This window comes from Vicia villosa, unplaced genomic scaffold, assembly GCF_029867415.1.
Source record: "Vicia villosa cultivar HV-30 ecotype Madison, WI unplaced genomic scaffold, Vvil1.0 ctg.000218F_1_1, whole genome shotgun sequence".
Taxonomy (NCBI): Eukaryota; Viridiplantae; Streptophyta; class Magnoliopsida; order Fabales; family Fabaceae; genus Vicia; species Vicia villosa.
The window spans coordinates 100,251-120,340 of NW_026705082.1; the positions used below are offsets into that span (position 1 = coordinate 100,251).

The 20,090-nt window shown below is 35.1% G+C and overlaps 3 protein-coding genes across 3 annotated transcripts; all 3 read left to right on the plus strand.

Annotated features, from left to right (window-relative positions):
- The first annotated feature begins 2,785 nt into the window (after positions 1 to 2,785).
- LOC131625481 (uncharacterized oxidoreductase At4g09670-like) lies at positions 2,786 to 4,423 on the plus strand. The gene is made up of 2 exons (XM_058896339.1): positions 2,786 to 3,445; positions 3,532 to 4,423. The coding sequence occupies exons 1-2, from the start codon at positions 2,951 to 2,953 to the stop codon at positions 4,150 to 4,152; spliced, it is 1,116 nt and encodes a 371-aa protein (XP_058752322.1). The 5' UTR covers positions 2,786 to 2,950; the 3' UTR covers positions 4,153 to 4,423.
- An 8,860-nt stretch (positions 4,424 to 13,283) lies between these two features.
- On the plus strand, positions 13,284 to 14,189 carry LOC131625459 (uncharacterized). Its single transcript, XM_058896323.1, has one exon. It carries the CDS (start codon positions 13,284 to 13,286, stop codon positions 14,187 to 14,189), a length of 906 nt encoding a protein of 301 aa, XP_058752306.1.
- Positions 14,190 to 16,981: 2,792 nt separating this feature from the next.
- On the plus strand, positions 16,982 to 19,671 carry LOC131625509 (uncharacterized oxidoreductase At4g09670-like). The gene is made up of 2 exons (XM_058896360.1): positions 16,982 to 17,600; positions 18,037 to 19,671. Exons 1-2 carry the CDS (start codon positions 17,130 to 17,132, stop codon positions 18,655 to 18,657), a joined length of 1,092 nt encoding a protein of 363 aa, XP_058752343.1. The 5' UTR covers positions 16,982 to 17,129; the 3' UTR covers positions 18,658 to 19,671.
- Positions 19,672 to 20,090: the final 419 nt, after the last annotated feature.

Consider the following 20,090-nt stretch of genomic DNA (forward strand, 5'->3'; position numbering starts at 1 on the left):
TATTAGTAATATAACTCTTATATCCAGATTGGTACCACATGCATATAGAGTCGAGGTGTTATCATATTGCATACATATTGGCATTGTGATTTCACGATTGTTGTTGTTGTTGTTGCTTATGCTACTCTTCCCGATCTTTTGCACCGCTAACATATTTGAGTGTACTCTCACCCCTTTTTTATTTTGTTTGTGTGTTGATGTATGTTGCGTATAGATACTCAGGAACAAGAGCAGTAGTTGCCGTGAGATGGAAGAAGGCATATAGATCTTGTTTCATGTTTATCTTTATGTGCATTTTTAGTTTTATTGTTTTGATCTGTAACACTGGGATATGGGTCGATCGTTTGATTTTGTTAAGCTAATGTTTGAGTTCTACTAATTTCTTTAAGTACTTTATTTGATGAGACAATGGAAATTTATGTTGTTTAATTAAGTCCTGCTGCGAGTATTTATATTAATTGAAAAGTATGTATGTCCTGTTGATTAGCATCCTAAAAATATGTTTATTCTTTAAACTAAGAGAGGGGGTTATGGTATTACACTATTCACCCTCATTCTAGACTATTTTCTCACACCATATTCTCACCCAACAATATTCATTACCAACTAATACTTAGTTAGGGCCTGCACATGACATTTTAGTTTATAAATTAGAATAACTAGAAATGATATGATGTGAGGAACTTACATTCGTAAACCAAGCTTGGAATTCAAGATCTCGAGGCCCTTGCGTCTGATCTTGATGAGAAAGGTAAGTATTTGCTTATGCAGATGATGAGACTTGATTCTTGTGACTGCCATGGGCATTGACTGAGTTATTTGTTGCAGACCTTTGTGCTTGAGCGTTAGGTATTGGGGGCTCAAAGTGCTTATCATACATATGCCAACAATCTACCATTGAATGACCATACTTGTTGAAGATTTATCATGTTGGATTATTACCTGTAGTATACACATGTCTCCCACGACATGTGTTATATGTTGATCTAGCAATGCAACGAAATGACTGATTGAGGCCAAAAACATTACCATTTATACCTGAGTTTAAGTTAATGATCACACCCTGAGCAACATTTGAAGTTTCATTTGGAGTTGCAAGCTATTTCCTATACTTATCAAAGTGTGCTTCATGAACATACAAGAGAACTTCTACATTATAGATGCTAGTTGGTTTTCCTTTTCCATAGATCATCATAAAAAATAGATTGTTCAAGTAGTCCTTGAAGAATGGCATCAATCTGATGTCTTTTAGAGATTGGATCAACAATTTTCATGAGGCTCCGCTATGGCCTGAATTCGTATAACATACTCTGATATGAAGCGATTGTCTTTCTTGCTTGTCTTAAGTTCATATCTTAGTTTATGAATGTGAGCCTTCATTTTAGAATTGAAATGCTTATAAACTTTGTCCTAAACCTCATATGCATGTTTGCAAGAAAGCACACATGGTATCACAACTTCCCATATCGTAAAAAATAGCCATGTAAACAAAAATTGATCTCGAACAATCCAAACTTCATAGTTTTCAGACACAATATTTGCTATTTTATCGCTATCTATTTTGAACATTGGAGGAATTTGTGGATTAACTACCACTTTGTGGAGTTTGTGCGAGAGAATTACTCCTTCAACTTGCTGATTCCATAACAAGAAGTTGTTTTCTTGAAACTTTATTGATATCTTTATAACAAACCTATTTTCTTCACTTGCGAACACCATTTATGATGAAGCAACTTGAAAAGAGTTAACTATTGGTTGTGAATTGAGAGGAGAGATTTCAAATCCTGCCATTAATGCTTCTTTGAAGCTACCTGCAGAACTCGAGAAATTCCTGCACGCGCCAACTAGGAGGAAGCTTCTTTGATGCTTAGATCTTCACCTATGATGAAGATGATGGTGCAGTGGAATGAAGGTCCCTTCTAGAATAATACCATAATAGATGAGAATTCAAGCATAGAGAAACGGTAATTAATCTCACGGAAGAGAGAGTTCTAGCAATATCTTCTTGCTTTAATTATGTATTCATTTTGTCACAAGAGAAGACCATACTTTACACATAGACTAGTCATCTTGAATAGTTAGTTGCATACTTCTAACTTCCTAACTAACTTTACTAACTTCCTAACAACCTTTTCAAAGTTACCATAACTAACTTTGGTTGAGACTTCTCTAATCCCTCATCTCCTCTCCCCTCCTAAAATTTGAATCAAACATATTTAATTAAAAATATTCAATCCCCTCTCATTATCTCCCCTCCATCTACTCCAAATCAAATAGACCTTAATTAGGGTCAAAATTGAAAAGATTTAAATGCCCCTCCAAATCAGTTTGAATTATTAAAGCTCATGTGTGTTTTAATGGGTGTCAATATTTGTGTCCAAATAGTATATATGTACAGGATAAAAACGTTGTTCGACCAATATTCTCTGTAGTTAATTTTTGACAGATTCGTACATCCAATGTATTTTTTATTGTTAAATTTTGATCGGACAATCCAAATTTTAATTTGTGTATTTTTAATTTTTTACAAATTTAAATTTTATATTAACTCGAAACCGTTTTCTCAACGACTACATATAAATCGAATGCCTAAATGCGAGAAAAGTGTAACTTCAATTAATCGTATTTGTAGTCTCCCACCATATGATTTGGAGGTCGTTTTAGTAGCTTCATGAGTAGGAACTAGGCTCCTACGCTATCGACAAACAAAACAAGTGAGCTTATTTTTCTTTTGAGAAATTAGGAAGGAATAGTATGAAGTATTTTATAGGGTGTCGGTAAAGTATTGGTGTCCATGCTTGTGTACCATTAATATTTCTGTACAAAAAAATGCTCCCACCACATGATTTGTGGTCGTTGTAGTAACTTAATGATTAGAAATGTAGAATTCTATTCTATCCACACAAACAACTGAAGTTGCTGATAATTGATAAATGCTAACCATATCCATATGCATAATGCTCAATCACCTAAAATGGCCAACAACGATACCGTGCGTTTCGGAATCTTAGGCTGCGCCAGCATCGCCAGAAAACTAGCCAGAGCCATTGCACTTGCTCCCAACGCAACCATCTCCGCCATCGCAAGCCGTTCCATCGAAAAAGCAGAGAAATTCGCTACAGACAACAGTTTACCAGCGAGCGTGACAATCTACGGTAGCTACGATGAGATCATGGAAGATTCACGTGTCGACGCGGTGTATCTTCCTCTCCCTACAAGTCTACACGTGCGATGGGCGGTTACTGCCGCGAGTAAGAAGAAGCATGTGCTCGTCGAGAAGCCTGCTGCTCTCGACGTCGCAGAGCTTGATCGGATCTTAGAAGCTTGTGAATCAAATGGTGTGCAATTTATGGATGGATCTATGTGGTTGCATCACCCTAGGACTGCTCACATGGAACAGTTACTCTCTCTTTCTAATTCCAATGGTATTGGACCAGTTCATTTTGTGAGTGCAGGACTATTTCATTTATTGTTTTCTATTTTTTGTATTAATTTGTTTGAGTTAGATTTAATTTATATCTATGTTTGAAGATCCATAGCACATCAACAATGCCAACAACACAAGAGTTTTTGGAGAATAACATAAGAGTAAAGCCAGAGTTAGATGCTCTTGGTGCACTTGGTGACTTAGCATGGTATTGCATTAATGCATCCTTATGGGCAAAGGGCTATAAACTGCCGACTAACGTTACCGCGCTCCCCGACGTCACCAGAAACTCGGCCGGGGTCATATTGTCAATCACAGCTTCTTTGCAATGGGACAAACCTAATCAAACAGTTGCGAATATCCACTGCTCGTTTCTTTCTCACACGTCAATGGATTTAGCAGTTTGTGGTTCCAATGGGTCTATGCATGTTAAGGACTTTATAATCCCTTATAAGGAGACTAGTGCAAATTTTGATTTTACATTTGGTGCAAAATTTGTTGATCTTCATATTGGGTGGAATGTGAAACCAGAGGAAGTTGATGTGGCCAACAAGCTCCCACAAGAAGCTTTGATGGTACAAGAATTTGCTAGACTTGTTGCAAGTATTAGAGATTGTGGGTCTCATCCTTCTAGTAAATGGCCGGAAATTAGTAGAAAAACTCAGTTGGTGGTTGATGCTGTGAAGAAGTCCCTAGAGCTTGGCTGCAAACCTGTTGCATTGTAGCTAAGTAGTTACAAAGTCATTGCACAATTTATACTTATGAAGTTGGATACAATAAACATTCATGTAAAGTGAGATATTGCTAATTTTTGACTAGTCTGCTGGCCAAAATCAGTTTCACCTGCTTTATGGTGTCAATGACTTCATCTCACTTCCTCTGTCCTCATTCTATGTTAAAAACAGAGAGGATGGGGAAATTCATTTATGATATTAAAGAATATAGAATATAGCTTCCTTATGATGCCAATGACATCATCTCTTAAGTTTGTTATAAGAGTCTTTTAGCAATGCCACTCAATCCTTCAACTTTCATTTCATATCCTTTTTCTAAAACGATTATAACGGATGGAATTGCCCTAACATTCTGTCATACATGTGTAAACAAGTCCTAGCTTGTTACCTGTTATCATAGCTCACATGTGTAAACAAGTCCTAGCTTGTTACCTGTTATCATAGCTCATTTTAAAAGGTCTATCAATCATACTTATCTTAGTTCTAATAATCAATTAAATCATAATAACAAAATTCCTATTCTAGATTATAAGGTTTTGTTTGGTAGTTTAGAGAGGAAGGGAGGAGAGGATTTTAACAATATCTTCACTAAGAGTCAAGATCACTTTCAAAAGCACTATGGCTAAAATATGTGAGAAAAGTATGAATGATTTAGAGAGGTTATGAGATAAATGAAAAGTGATGTTTTTCATATTTTTTTGAATATTTTGAAATGATAGAGAAGCCCTCTATTTATAGGCTAAGAAATAGTGTAAATATGAATATAATCCATTGGCTAATTAAATGACCTAATCAATCAGGTAATGCCAATAATTGATAGTGGCTTCCCATAATGAAAGGTTTAGATATAGAGTTGTTACCAATTATTAAGAGACTCTCATAATCCATTAGAGATTCATTAGGCATCATCTAATTGATTAGGCTATATATCTAATTGATTAGACAATTTGAAAAACGTTTTCCTAATCAAGCAGGCAGTCCCCTAATCAATTAGCTAGGATCCAAAAGTATTTTTTTGGTTATTTTTATTAAAAATTGAGAGTCTTCTCAATGTTTTAAGCGTGTGTGTGTGATTTAGCTATAATACTTCCAAAAATACCCTTGTGTCTTTACAAGACACTAATAACTTAAACAGACACAATCATGTGAGCTTTTCACACTTCCCCTCTTTCACACTCTAAAGCTTCAACTCTTGATATCATTATCTTTAATTTTAGAATCACACAATATCCTTGAGTCTTCTTGATAAGGCTTGATATATTTCCACATTAGTTACTATCACTACAAGAAAACTGCTCCCTAGCCACGTGAAGTTGTGACGTGATTATCATGTGGCTAAAAAAAGGCTGTTGCAACGTGATAATCACGTCACTATTTTTTTTATTAATAAAATAATGAAAATAACATTACATTTGTTGGATGTCACAATTTTTTAAAACAAAAAATTGCGAAGTATTAAACACGTCGCTAAAATAAAATTAAAATTAAAAAAATTAAAAAGGCGCAACTTTCAGAGAGTGGGAACTTTGAAATTTGAAAAAAATTAGTTGTGACGTGGTAAACACGTCGCAACTTTTTAGAGGGAAAAAATCTGAAACGGATTTGACGTGGTGCAGACTGGGTATTAAAGTCTTTGACCATTGGCATGTGTTGCGACGTGAATCCTAAGTCCTAAGTCTTCACTTGAGATGTTGAAATCCTAAGTCCTAAATCATTTAAGATGTTGAAAGCTTAAACCAATGATGATCATAAATCCTAAATCTTCACTTGATAGTCCTTGGACTACGGTGTTGAATTTAAAACAAATGTCTTTAGCTCGATTCAGAAGGATAGCTTGATCAACCACCTTGTGTATCTTTGGCCATTTGAGCTAACTTTAGCTATTGCTTGACTTCAAGTGCAATTGCTTGATTTCAAGTGTTATCATCAAAACTAAGCAGCCATTGATTGACTTCTATCTTGCTATCCATGAGCTTCCCAATCTTGGATCACTTCTTAATTATACGTACAAGCACATAGATCCATAATAAAAAGCACATCGTAGTTGCTCGATCAAGGGGATGAAACAAAATTCAGAGTTATGGCATTACGAAACAGTGAACTATTATGGATGGGAAAAAGTTAAAAATATTTGAAGATACAATGCGAAGGCTCTTTGAAGTTATTTTGTGGCTATAATTCAGCCATCAGTATTGCACATAATTCAATCAACATAACATGAGAAAACATATTGATATGACCAATATTTCATTAAAGAAAAATTTGATAGTAGTTGTGATTTAACCGACATTGAAGTAATGCGGGGTTGGAATCTTAATCTCATGCTTATTCTTATGACTGTTCTTTTGCATGTGTTGGCAGTAAAGCTGAAATGGACTAAAGTAGCTGTCAAACTACCTAGGACACTTAGGAAAAATACCCAAAGATATGAGTGGATCAGGAGGTGTTGGACACCATTTTTGTATATGCTGGTACCGAAGGCCTGGACCACGCTTTCACCGAGATGGGTTCGTCTTCGGACTAGGGGGTGCTTCCCTAGAATAATACAAAATATTATGCAACAAGTACGAAGGACGCATCCTTCCTCTTCATGAATTTTTGATTTCTTAGATAGGTTTCCAACTTCCTTCAATGATCTCAAGGTAGGCGTACTTAATCACATGTGAGTTTCCTCTTTACAACTGCATTTTATGTTCCTCTCATTTCAATACGGTTCGAGGTGCGAAACCCTCTTGATCGACATGTAGTGGAGGACACTTTGAACTCGACGCAACGCACAACTAGAGACGGTCCCTTAAGGAAAGGAGTTAATGAAGCACGTCTTTCTGGGGAGTCTTTCTTGAAAGGCCCGAAGAGTTGAACCAGACCTGGGCATGTCGGGTCTTGTTGGGAGTTCATCATTGTCCTTGGCTAGATTGTCATCGTTGTTCCTAGGTCGCCTTAGTAATTCGAGAGTTACAGAGCTTCAATATTTCGTCTCTGAAGGGACTATACATGTTTTTTGAGCAAATATGTCGTAATCTATTTAAAAGAAAAGGATTAATGTCGTACTAGATGTGTAAGGCTTTGGCCGTTATGGCCTTTGGTATTATGGATAAAAGGGACGCCTTTGTGCTTGATCGCCTTTGAAATGATAGAGAGGCACTCGAGGAGCATATTGGTTCCTTCGTTATAGAGAAGGATCGGCTTCTTGATGATCTTATTAAATTGAGAAACCTTGTAAGAGAAATAGGTGATGAGGTGTGAGCTTTCTGGTATCCCTATCAACTAATTGAGAAGGTGCAATTGTTGACTCAGATGATAAGGGAGAAGAATTCCATGTTTATGTTATTTTGAGATGTGTTATCTAACACTGAAACCACCCTTACTAATGCAAATAAATGAAGCTTTAGATTCTTCTCGAAAGAGAATAAGGGAGCTGCATGCATCCTTGGATGAAGCCCATCAAGGCTATAAGAAGGCTCAAAATGAGCTTCTTGAGACATGTTCCAAAAATATCTACATGTCTAAAGAGTATGCAAAGTCGATATAACATGGTTACTTCATATTACATGCTTCTTTTTAAAATGCTTTTGAAGATGGTGAAATTTTCCACCCTAAGATACGTATATCAAAAGAATAAATCCATCTTGAACAAGAAATAATACATGAAAGGTTGGTGAATCTTAGTGGCGAGTCGGACTCAAAGTTATTTTTTGATGGGCTACCTATGCCCCGATGTTGTTTATTATTGAAACAATGATTGTGTGTTGTTGTTATATTTGCTTTGTTATGATGTATTAGTTTCTTTATTACTTATCATGGTATTTACATTCTTGGTGTATCACTGTGGTTTCTCTGAGATCTTGTCCCCTTTTTGAGGTCATGTTCAGAATTTTTATTGAACTTTTCTAAGGAGCGCGTCTGATCAAAGGTTTATTTTTCTTCCCTACTTCCAAGTTTAAACTTGGTTCGAGACCGATGTAATGGAAACTCATCTTCTACGCTCTAGAGTGGCTGACTACCAAGTAGAGGTGATTATGAATCAAGGTCAAACCTAGTAAATATAGGATATCAAGAAATCAACCAATCTTAAGAGAGTTAGAGCTATAAATATATAATTCCATAGTCGAAAAGAAAGGAAGATTTCTATATATCAGTAAACAAAACCTTTCGTGCGATAGATAGCTAGAATGAAGATCTACATTATTGTACTTACGTGGTTAAAACCATGAAAGTAGGAGTAGAAGAGGAATCAAGATCCTATCCATTTCTCATCATCTTCATTTCTTCAATTACCATAGTTTAAGAAACATAAATATAATAGTGTGACATTATATCAGTTTAATGATTTATTATACACTTTAAAATATTTGAAAACTATAGTAATGGAGAGAGGAAATGGAGAAAGAAAATGGAGAGGATCTTATCCCGTAGAAGAGTATGATTATAAAAAGAGTGAAGTCCCATTTTAGTCCCTCACAAAAACTGTAAAGGTCAGATTAGTCCCTGAGAAAAAAAAAAGTCCCTATTAAATCCCTTACAAAATTTAACCGAGCCATGTTAGTCTCTCTACTAATATTTTTTTCAAACCGATTTTTTTTACTTTTGAACCGTGGCTGAACCACCAGTGAAGACCCATTTTAGTCCCTCACAAAAAAAGGGAGAGTCCAAATTAGTCCCTGAGAAAAAAAGTCTCTATTTAATCCCTTATAAAATTTAACTGAGCCATGTTAGTCCCTCTTTCAATATTTTTTTCAAACAATTTTTTCGTATTTTTAAACTATGACTGGACTTGATAAGATAGACCTACTTTAAGAAATTGAGTACCGGTCAGAGGTTGAGTTCCTTTGCACATGGTCTTCAGAGTCTAAGTTTAGTTTCCACCAGAAGCTGGATTCCCTATATGTGAGACAATAAAATCTTATCATTCAGAATTTGAGTCATCATATTCTGATCTTTCATAATCTGAGTCTCAAGCTTCTCTTCATATGTTCCTATCAAAGTCAGAGTCTGGTAAATTCTTTGACTAATGATCCTGTACACTTGAACATATGTTAGTGTACCTAATTATTCATTAAATACTTTGTTATCATCAAAACCTAAGTGATATGGTATAAACCAATTTTCTTCCAACATACCATGTGTATTATTTTCGCCACAAGATTATTTACAAAAGCAAGAAATTATCCTAAATCACCTTAGTAACAAAACTAAACCTTCCTAAAAGATTATTAACAACTAAAACAATAATGACACCTAATACACAAGAATACATAACAACAAAAACCATAGTCACCCACCCATAAGCCTGATAATAAATCAAACAAAGAAAAAAACGTCTTGGTATCGCGATGATTTATCTACAATCCCTTCATAAATAATTTCAATTCAACGGTCGTAAAATAGGAGTGCAGTCACAATTTAAAAATAAAAATATCGATTTGAAAAAAAATACTAAAAGAGGGACTAACATGGCTTGATTAAATTTTGTAAGGGATTAAATATAGACTTTTTTCTTAGGGACTAATTTGGACTCTTCATTTTTTGTGAGGGACTAAAATGAGTCTTTATTAGCAGTCCAGTCACGGTTCAAAAGTAAGAAAAAAACTGATTTTAAAAAAATGTTAGTTGAGGGACTAACATGACTCGGTTAGATTTTGTAAGTGATTTAATAGAGACTTCTTTTTTCTCAGGGACTAATCTGACCTCTATAGTTTTTGTGAGGGACTAAAATGGGACTTCACTCTTATAAAAATATCAAAAGAGAACCGTAAAACAGGATCTATTATTTAGAGATGAATCATATTGAGGAGGCTTGCTCTCTGAATGAGAGGCCAAGTCAACTAGTAACAAACCCGTGCGTTCGCACGAGTTCTGGTACGAGACGCACATTTGTTTTAGATGTATATTTTTTTAATAGAAAAATATATGGTTACCCGTGAAAATATAATAATTGAATGTATAATTAATAAAAAAATATTTTGATCAGTAACTTCATGTTCCGTTAATAATCAATATTTTGATCAATAACTTCATGTTCCCGTGCACAAATGTTATTTTGATCAGTAAGTTCATTTCTCCGTGTACCTTAAAAAATATTTTGATAAGTAACTTCTTGTCCCATTAATAATCAATATTTTGATCAGTAATTTCATGTCCCGTTAATAATCAATATTTTGATCAGTAACTTCATGTTCTCGTGTCAAAATATTATTTTGATCAATAACTTCATGTTCCCGTGTACCTTAAAAAATATTTTGATCAGTAACTTCATGTCCCGTTAATAATCAATATTTTGATCAATAACTTCATGTCCCGTTAATAATCAATATTTTGATCAATAAATTCATGTTCCCGTGTACAAAAGAATAAATATTAAATATTTAGGATTTAAAAGATAAAATCTGAGTTTCATTTGTATAAGTTTTATTTTTTCTATATTTTTATTTTATTTTATGTGTATTGCATCCTATTCTAGATAAGTAGATGCTTAATTATTTTTAATTAAGTTATTGTAAATGCAAAAAAAAACTAAATAATATTGATAAGACAACATTTACATACATACATTTACATGTAACCAATTACTTCATGATTGGTTGTACAATGATTTGACTGCATTAACTTCTAAAGTAAAAGAGTTGATGTATTAGACTATTTGATGCTTTAGCATTAAATCGAAAGGAATAAATTTTGTACCTTTGTGCAATCTACCACACAAATTAATTTTTAGAAATAGAAATGTCTTCACATCAACCCTTGTACAGTTGTACTACAACTTAGCGTGATATATAATATATATCCTAATTAAATAAATATATTGTAGCTATGGTATAATAAATGCCCCAAATATTAGGACACAGAAAATATTCTGATAAAATAGTCTAAACACAACAACATAGTCCTCTCACCCCTCCTCTTCTTACACCTTACTCACAAACTCTAACCTGCAATATTTTAATACAATTTAAAATAAACAACTATAAAATAGTTCAAAAAATATATAACCATAAATAAATAATATCACATAAAAAAAATGTCTATCAATACGAAGAACATGAAGAAATAGAAACTAAAAAAAATAAATCAACTAATATCACATTTTACAAAATTATGAAACTTAAAAAAAAAAGGCAAAATACTCTTTTTAGTCCCGTAAGTTAACCCCGGGGATCATTTTGGTCCCTTAACTTCAAAAAATTTCAAATTGGTCCCTTAACTCTTCAAAAGGTGTCATTTTAGTCCTTTTTATCATATTAGCGACGGAAAAACTCAAAAATCGGTCGCTAATATGCTCAAAAGGACTAAAATGACACCTTTTGTATAGTTAAGGGACCAATTTGATACTTTTTGAAGTTAAGGGACCAAAATGAACCCCGAGGTTAACATACGGGACCAAAAAGGGTATTTTACCAAAAAAAACTCAAACTTATATATCCAAAATCAACCAAACAATTTATTGTTATCATCAATTCTAAAATAGTACAATAAATATTTGTCATATTATATCAATTTTTTATTTAATAATAATAAATATGTGTCTTATATTTAATTATATTTATAAATACACAATTTATTACTTTAAATACTATAATATTAATAAGACTATAACCATATTAACACTTTTTTAAGTTTATTTTATAATTCTAAAATAATATTATAAGTTATAATTTAAATAAAAATCAGATGAATTTTTTTAAAGTAATTAAAATAATCAACTTGTTGATTTATATATTAAATAAATATTTATACATTTGTGTTCAAATATTTACTAACTATTAATTTGAGTGTGAAATACATTTGCATACTGTGAATAGTGTAGCAGTTGCATAAAGTGAAAAGTGTAGCAGTTAAAAATAGTACATCATTATCTCTCTTGTAAAAGACAAAAAAAAAGCTATAATTTACACTGTACCTTATGGCTATGCAGTTGGACATAAAAAATCAGTAAACTATGACTGACTACCCTAATCACTGCTATTGTAATTATTTTAGATTGTGGTACAGACTATAAATTAATTAATTAGACAATTTTTTTGCTATAAACTATGACTATTTGTCCTTTTGACCAATATAATATTATATAAACCGACTCTTGAAAAATATAAGATTTTTCATAGGATAATACTCATCCCTTAAATTCATTTTTAATGGAGTGGACGACAACAATCTTAGAGAAATTCTTTTGGTACTAACTATGGAGCAGAAGAATTGAGACCAAAGACAATGTTCAATTTGTTTTAATATCTACCTTTTAATATACTTAAATCAAAATCATAATTAATTTTTTTCTCCGCATTAACTAAATAAATATCAATCATATTATAATAACAATTAAAGTCCAACTTTAAACTAAATAAATTTCATTAAATAAAATACACTATATGACTATAAATTTCATTCTTTCTCTCTATTTCACCAAAACTCCATTTTCTTTCTCCTCATTACCCATAAAATTTAATACTCCTTCAAGAACACATTCAATCAATATTTATCTGACCTTCAATTAAAAATCCAGAAAACCAAGAAATTTCACCAAAACACATAAACTTTCTTACCAAATCACAACCTTCTTCACACAAAATCTATCAGAGCTCATTAATCTTGTAGATTTTTGTTGAAGAGAAAAAGTTAAGACATATTATAGATCTAAATAAAAATAAAATAACATAAGGTAAATCAACATATCAATATACCTTTGAGAGGTTGTTCAATGCTATTAAATACCTTCAACTTGTGAAAAAATGCAGAATAATTAGAAATCAAACTCATTTAAGCATGTTGATTTTTGTTGAGAAATAATGCAGATAAAAAAAAAAAAGAGAACTTAAATTTCTTATTTGCATTCAAGCAGTGCTTCTGCAAGATCTGAAACAAACTCATGATAATAGTGTATAGAGTCATCCTTCAGTTTCAAAGACAAAGGTTTTCTTGGAGTAAATGCTTCTTGGAAAGGTACGAACTGCTATTTTGTCAATGTATATTCGTCCTATTGTATCTCTGAAAAGAGACTGTTGTGGAGAAAATTATTGGAGTGGAAGTACAAGCTTCCTGTAGGAGAATGGATAATTGGGGGTGATTTCAATGCCATCGAAACAGGAGAAGAGATAAAGGGGAAGACTCAAACAAGTAGGGTAAAAATGGAGAAGTTTGCAAAGTTTATAGAACTCATGGAGGTGGTAGACTTACCTATAGGAAACAAATTTACATGGATTAACTCTAATGGTAAAACCAGAAGCAGAATCGACAGAATACTGCTCTCAAAAGGGATTTTATATCAGTGGAAGGTTGTGGCTCAAGTTACAGGCAACAGGGATATCTCTGATCACAGGCGGGTTTGGTTGAAATCAAGCATTCTTGACCGGGGTCCTAAGCCATTTAAGGTCTTTAATAGTTGGTTCGAACATGAAGATTTCCTCAAATTTGTAAGGCAGCAAGGGGAATCTTTCAAAGTGCAGGGGAGTAGTGCATTCATACTGAAGGAAAAACTCAGGAGGTTGAGGGATAGTTTGAGAGGGTGGAATAACAGGGTATTCAAACGTCTTGACCTGCATCTCGAAGAAGAAGTAAAACTGCTTAATGAATTAAAGAGTGATGGTATGAGTATTAATAGTCAGTTATCTCAGGAAGTTAATGCTAGAAGGAAAAAATCCCAGGACAATATATGGAGGCTTCTACAACACAAAGAAATCATGATTAAACAAAAGGCAAGGCTCAAGTGGATCAAGGAAGGAGATAACAACACCAAGTATTTTCATTCAGTCCTAAAGACAAGAACACGAAAAAACACAATTGTCTCGATTCAATCGGATCAAGGGAGACTAGAAGGTGTTGAGGAGGTGAAGGAGGGTGTGAAGAAATTCTTCGAGCAAAGATTCAAAAAGCAATGTACTCCTAGACCCAGGTTGCAAGGGTTAGAATTCAACAAACTTAATGATGTGGAGAGGTTGGCACTGAAGGAAAAGTTTTCAAGGGAGGAAATTAGAGAGGTGGTGTTTGGATGTGAGGGAGATAGAAGCCCTGGACCTGATGGGTATAACCTATAATTCACAAAGAGATGTTGGGATATAGTGGGAAATGAGTTAGTACAATGCATCTAGGATTTTCATGAGAAGGCATCCCTGCCTAGAGCTATGTCAGCATCCTTTATTGCTCTTATTCCTAAAGTGGAGCATCCCCAAGGCTTAGAAGAATTCAGACCAATCTGCTTAATTGGTTGTATATACAAAATTATCTCAAAGATGTTGGCTGGCAGATTGAGGAAGATAATAGGAAAGTTGATCTCTAAGTCACAAACAGCTTTCATCCCGGGTAGACAGATTTTAGACGGAGTGCTCGTAACTAATGAGATTATAGACTATGCTCGTAGGAGGAAGAAGAGTTGCATAATGTTCAAAGTTGATTTTGCTCAGGCGTACGATTGTGTGGATTGGGAGTTACTTAAAGAGTTATTGATCAAAATGGGCTTCGGAGATAGATGGCTGGATTGGATATCAGGAGGTGTATTCAACAGTATTATGTCAATCTTGGTTAATGGCAGTCCCACAGACGAATTTAAAGCAGAAAGAGGATTACGGCAAGGGGATCCACTATCCCCTTTTTTGTTTACTATTGTGGCTGAAGGTATGGCGGGGCTAGTGCGTAAGGCTGTGGAAAGAGGTGATTTTCAAGGATTTAGAATGAATGAAACAGTATCCTATGATATATTACAGTTTGCTGACGATACTATTTTGGTGGGAGAGGCATCGTGGAATAACTTATGGGCTATCAAAGTAATTCTACGAGGATTTGAGATGGTTTCGGAGCTAAGAGTGAATATGTGGAAGAGTAAGATGTATGGGATTTGTGTGGATAGCTTCTTTTTGGAGGCAGCAAGCCAATTCCTATGTTGCAGGTTAGACACAATCCCCTTTAAATTTCTTGGTATAAATGTGGATGGGAATCCGAGAAAAGCCGGCTTCAGGAACCCGATACTTGAAGTATTGAAAGCAAAAATGTCACCTTGGATTGGTAGATTACTTTCAATAGGCGGTAGAGTTGTCCTCATAAATTTTGTGCTCACGAATTTACCAGTATACTACCTTTCCTTCTTTAAACTTCCAAAGAAGGTAAAGAAAGACTTTATCAAAGTTCAAAGGAACTTCTTGTGGCACAATGCGGAGGAAAGGAAAGGCGTGGACTGGATCAGATGGAGCACGATAAGCAAGAAGCAAGAGGAAGGTGGATTGGGAATTAAAGACTTGGAGTTGTTCAACAAGGCCCTGCTTTCAAAATGGTTGTGGCGTTTTCTGAAACGAAGTGGATCCAATTTGGCAGGACATTCTGGAGGAAAGGTATGGACCTTTACATGAGAGGATTCTGTTTAAGCGTAAAACTAGCAGCAATGCTTCCCAATCTATATGGTGGAAAGATTTAATGAAGTTAGCAGACAGTGATGAAGATGCAGGATTTGTCAGATTAATATCATGTAAGCTCGGTGATGGAACTAAAATTCCATTCTGGTCGGTTAGGTGGATTACCCACAGACCACTCTGCTGCATTTTCCCGTCTTTGTTTCAGGTTCTTGAAAATGAAAGTTGCTGTAGCAGTGTCTTTGAAATGGGCAGGTGGGAGGATAATGTTTGGACTTGGGGGCTGCGAGAGAACATTTTTAATCAGGATCAACATGCAGCTGCGGAGTTGGAGGAACTATGTTGTATATTATCAGAAATATCACCAATTAGAAATGGAGAGGATAGGTTTGTGTGGCCGGTGGGAGCTGAGGACGGTTTTGTGGTGAGAGAGTACTTCAACAAGCTTTTAAGGGCGAACATTATAGAGGAAGATATGCCTGAGGAAAAGGAAGCTTTAAAGCTGCTGTGGAATTCAGGGATGCCATCCAAAGTGAAAATCTTCGGGTGGAGGTTATTGAAGGATAGATTGGCAATGAAAGACCAATTGATCAAGAGAGGCATCATAGCCAATGGAGATTTGAGCCTTTGTGTATTTGGCTGTGGGCAAAGTGAAGATTCTAAGCATCTATTCCTAAACTGTTCAATCCTGAGAGGAGTATGGGAGAAAATCATGGCTTGGATAGGTTTGGAAGCTGTTTCAGGTTCAGAGTGTTGCACTTATTTCATCCAATTGATGGAGGCGCTGAGAAGTTTATGTTCCATATGGAGGGCTGCTGTCTTTTGGGTGGCTACGTGCTGGAGCATTTGGAAACAACGAAACGACATTATCTTCAATGATGCGGTGGGTGATATTGATGAAATTGTCCAAAGTGTAAAGATGTATTCTTGGTGGTGGCTAGCGCTGGGCACGAAATGTAAAGTGTACTGCAACTTTTACGAATGGAATCATAATCCTATAGGCTTTATTTAAGTTCAATTATGCAGGTCTGCTGGTGATAATTGTAATGCTATAACGTTGTAATATTCTTAGTACTATTTGTACTCTGTTAATGTTATATATAATATACCTCATTGCTTATAAAAAAAATAGTGTATAAACGAAAAAACAAAAGAGAAAGAGAAAATAGACAATAATGTGAAACCAGAAGAGAGAAGAGAAAGTAGAAAGAGAAAAAAATGAAAAAGTGAAAAGAAAAATAGAAAAAGAAAATTACAGAGACATTAGAAATATTTTTTATTTTGTTTGTTAAGTAGAAGGAGAAAGAGAAAGCAAATGAAAAGGTAAGAGTTTGGAAGGAAGACGTGGAAAGTTTAATTGATGAGTATTAAAAAAAAAGAAAAAAGACAAAAATAATATTTCAAGAAAATCTATCTTTATCTTTCTTATATGATACTATTAACAAGTTAAAATAATATTTAAGTGGATATATATTTTTTATCCAATAATGCAAGTGGAGACAAAGTTGCACCAAAGTGAAGGCGGCGTCTTGTATGTTACTCTGACTTGATTGACTATCATGTTTTGAACGATATGATTCATTCATTCATATCCAATCAACCTCAACAGTACCTCATCTAATTATTCCCCATAGAATGACTGAGAACAATACAGTACGTTTCGGCATACTAGGATGCGCCAACATCGCTAGAAAAGTATCCAGAGCCATTACTTTTGCTCCCAACGCCACCATCTCCGCCATAGCAAGCCGTTCCATAGAGAAGGCGGAGAAATTCGCCGCCAAAAACAGTTTACCGGCGAGCGTCAGGATCTACGGCAGTTACGATGAAGTTGTGGAGGATTCAGGTGTGGACGCGGTGTACATTCCTCTCCCGACGAGTCTGCACGTGCGATGGGCGGTTAGTGCCGCGAGTAAGAAGAAACACGTGCTGATTGAGAAGCCTGTGGCCCTCGATGTGGCGGAGCTTGATCGGATCTTAGAGGCTTGTGAATCGAACGGTGTGCAGTTTATGGATGGTTCTATGTGGTTGCATCACCCTAGGACTGCTCACATGGCACAATTGCTCTCTCTTTCTAATTCCACTGGTATCGGACCCGTTCATTTTGTAAGTGGGTGGACTATTTAATTTGTTATTTTCTATATCTTTTAGACTAATTTATAATCCTATTGTTTTTTCATTTACCATAAACCATCAATTTTCCCTTAAACTTAGACTAAATTGATGTTGTGTTTACTTATGTGGGCTAGATTCAATCAATATATGTTTAGACCAAGGAAACAAGCAAATCAGTTGGATTGATTTGCAAACACATATTGAAAATTGTTTTATGCTAAATCAAGAATAGTGTTTCTTTTTCTTCTCGCTTTTTCTTCTTCTTTTGTTGCTTTTTTTTCTCCTGTTTGATATCGGTTTCTTTCCTTTATATTAAGGGTTGAGTACCCTTGCACTCTCTTTAATATAATTGGTTTGTTGCTTATAAAAAAAATCAATATATGTTTAAATTTATAAGTTTTCTTTGCATTATGGTCTGCGTTTGAAGATCCATAGCACATCAACAATGCCAGCAACACAAGAGTTCTTGGAGAATAACATTAGAGTAAAACCGGAGTTGAATGCTCTTGGTGCACTCGGTGACTTAGCATGGTACTGTATCGGTGCATCCTTATGGGCAAAGGGCTACAAACTGCCTACCACTGCCATTGCGCTTCCTGACGTCACCCGAAATGCAGCTGGAGTCATATTGTCAATCACTGCTTCTTTACAATGGGACAAACCTAATCAAACAGTTGCGAATATCCACTGCTCGTTTCTTTCTCACACGTCAATGGATTTAGCAGTTTGTGGTTCCAATGGGTCTATGCACCTTAAGGACTTCATAATCCCTTATAAGGAGACTAGTGCAAAATTTGATTTTACATTTGGTGCAAAATTTGTTGATCTTCATATTGGATGGAATGTGAAACCAGAGGAAGTTCATGTGGCCAACAATCTCCCACAGGAAGCTTTGATGGTGCAAGAATTTGCTAGGCTTGTTGCAAGTATTAGAGATTGTGGGTCTCATCCTTCTAGTAAATGGCCGGAAATTAGTAGAAAAACTCAGTTGGTGGTGGATGCTGTGAAGAAGTCCCTAGAGCTTGGCTGCAAACCTGTTGCATTGTAGCTAAGTGGTTACGAAGCAATGGCATGATTTATACTTATGTAGATGGATATACAATAAACATTCATCTAAAGTGAGGAATTCATGATTTTTGTTTATTTTTTCATACATATGTATATGAAAAAAACATCATGAGATGTTGCAATACCTCGTTTTAAAATGTGCTAATTTTAGACTAGTCTGCTCGGCAAAATCAATTTCACCTGCTACAAAAGTGAGGCAAAATATGCACTAGTAGTGTACTACTGGTTGAGTTGTTGCCTTTAAATTGAAACCAAGTCAGAGCCCAATTTAGGATGGCAATGACTTCATCTCACCAAATTGAAACCAAGTGTACCATTGTCTCCATTGTTGTTGGTGTTTTGTTGATCACCATGGTGCTTTCAACTTTCAAGTATGGTTTTGAAAAAACAAACGTAGTAAATTCATGTTATGTTGTTCATTTTATTTAGTTAGTTGCTTTCTTTTTCTTGCCTTGCTATGTTTCAATAAGTTGTTCTTTCAATCTCATTATAAAAAAACACATGATCTTATTGAGTTTTTTCTTACACAAACAAAGTTTAGCAATCTATTCAAACAAACTAGCAATACAATGGGTTAAAGAAATAATTAAAGAAAGAAGGTTGTATACATTTAGGAACAAATGTGACAAATTGCTTTATATCGTATTTTTTAAGTGAAAATGAATTTTATCAATGAGCAATTTCGAATGTTTTGAATTTCGCCAACTTCCCGATAGCTAGTTTGAGGTATCGTTGCAATAGCGGATCTTTAGCTCGGGACTCCCCTATTATCTGAGAGACGACTAGTTGGGAGTTTGCTCGTATCTTGATGTGCTCCACCCCCATCTTTTCAGCTAGGGTCATTCTTGCGGTCACAACTTCATACTCGACTTGATTGTTAGTGGTCAAAAACTCGAAGCTCAGAGAAACTTCTACTACGAGCTCATAGTTGTTTTTTAGAATTATACCTGCACCGCTTCCTGGCTGTTAGACGATATGTCTATGAATATGACCTAGGTGTGGTGTGACTCCGGAGGTACGGGGGTCATTTCAGCCAGGAAGTTAGCGAATAGCTAAGCCTTCAACGCTTTACTTTCTTCGAAAGATACTTCGAACTCCGACAAATGAATGGCCTATTTCGTCAGATGCCATGCCATATCTGGTCGATAAAGCACTTGTTTTTGAGCTAAGTCCATCTGAACGATGATGAAATGTGCGAGGAAGTACCTTTTGGGCTTACGTGATGCTGTCACCAACATCAGGGATGCCTTCTCAATCTCTTGGTATCACGTTTTTGCCCCAGCTAGGGCTTTCAATATGAAGTACACAAGGATCTGATTAGAGTCGGACTCCCTAATCAGGACGACGCTATTTGCATCCTCTACGACTACTAGGTATAGGTGCAATGTTTCTCCCAGGAGTGTAGGGTTGAGC